Source organism: Aptenodytes forsteri, unplaced genomic scaffold (genome assembly GCF_000699145.1).
Source record: "Aptenodytes forsteri isolate BGI_AS27 unplaced genomic scaffold, ASM69914v1 Scaffold687, whole genome shotgun sequence".
NCBI classification, from domain to species: domain Eukaryota; kingdom Metazoa; phylum Chordata; class Aves; order Sphenisciformes; family Spheniscidae; genus Aptenodytes; species Aptenodytes forsteri.
The window spans coordinates 356,597-357,274 of NW_008794708.1; the positions used below are offsets into that span (position 1 = coordinate 356,597).

Genomic DNA, 678 nt, shown 5'->3' on the forward strand with positions numbered 1-678 from the left:
GGGGAATATGGGGACGTGGGGGACATGGGGGGACACGGGGACATGGGAGATGTGGGGGACTTGGGGCCACTGGGGGGACATGTGGGACACGGATGGAGATGGGGATGAAGGGGTTGGGGACACAGGGACAGGGACATGGGGCACTGGGACAGGTTCCCCCAGTGTCCTCAGTGCCCCTTCCCAGTGCTCCCAGTAACACCAGTTCCCACAGCACTTCCTGCGGCCGCTGCGGCACTTCCTGCAGCCCCAAGACCTCGAGAGCATCTTCATCAACATCGAGGTGACCCCAGAAACCCCCAGTAACCCCCAGTGCTCCCAGTAACCCCTCCTAGTGCTCCCAGTAATGCCCAGTAACCCGTCCCACTCCTCCCAGTAACCCTCCAGGGCTCCCAGTGCTCCCAATAACCCCTCCCAGTACTCCTAGTAACCCCAGCAACCCCTCCTGCTGCTCCCAGTAACCCCCAGGGCTCCCAGTGCTCCCAGTAACCCCTCTCAATGCTCCCAGTAACCCCCAGTAACCCTTTCCACTGCCCCCAGAAATCCCCAGTAACCCCTCCCGCTGCTCCCAGTAATTGCAGTATCCCCCAGTAACCCCTCCCAGTAATGCCCAGTAACCCATCCCACTCCTCCCAGTAGCCCTCCCAGTGCTCCCAGTAACCCCCCAGTACTCCCAGTAGC

The 678-nt window shown here is 61.5% G+C and overlaps 1 protein-coding gene across 1 annotated transcript in view; it reads left to right on the forward strand.

The window, feature by feature from the left end:
* LOC103894332 (proto-oncogene vav) overlaps nucleotides 1–678 on the forward strand; it is a gene marked incomplete at its 5' end in the record, with an annotated part of 14,821 nt that overhangs the window by 2,769 nt on the left and 11,374 nt on the right. The window contains one exon of the mRNA XM_019470598.1: nucleotides 212–318. Coding sequence (XP_019326143.1) covers nucleotides 212–318 — 107 coding nt within the window. The remainder of the gene's footprint in view (nucleotides 1–211; nucleotides 319–678) is intronic.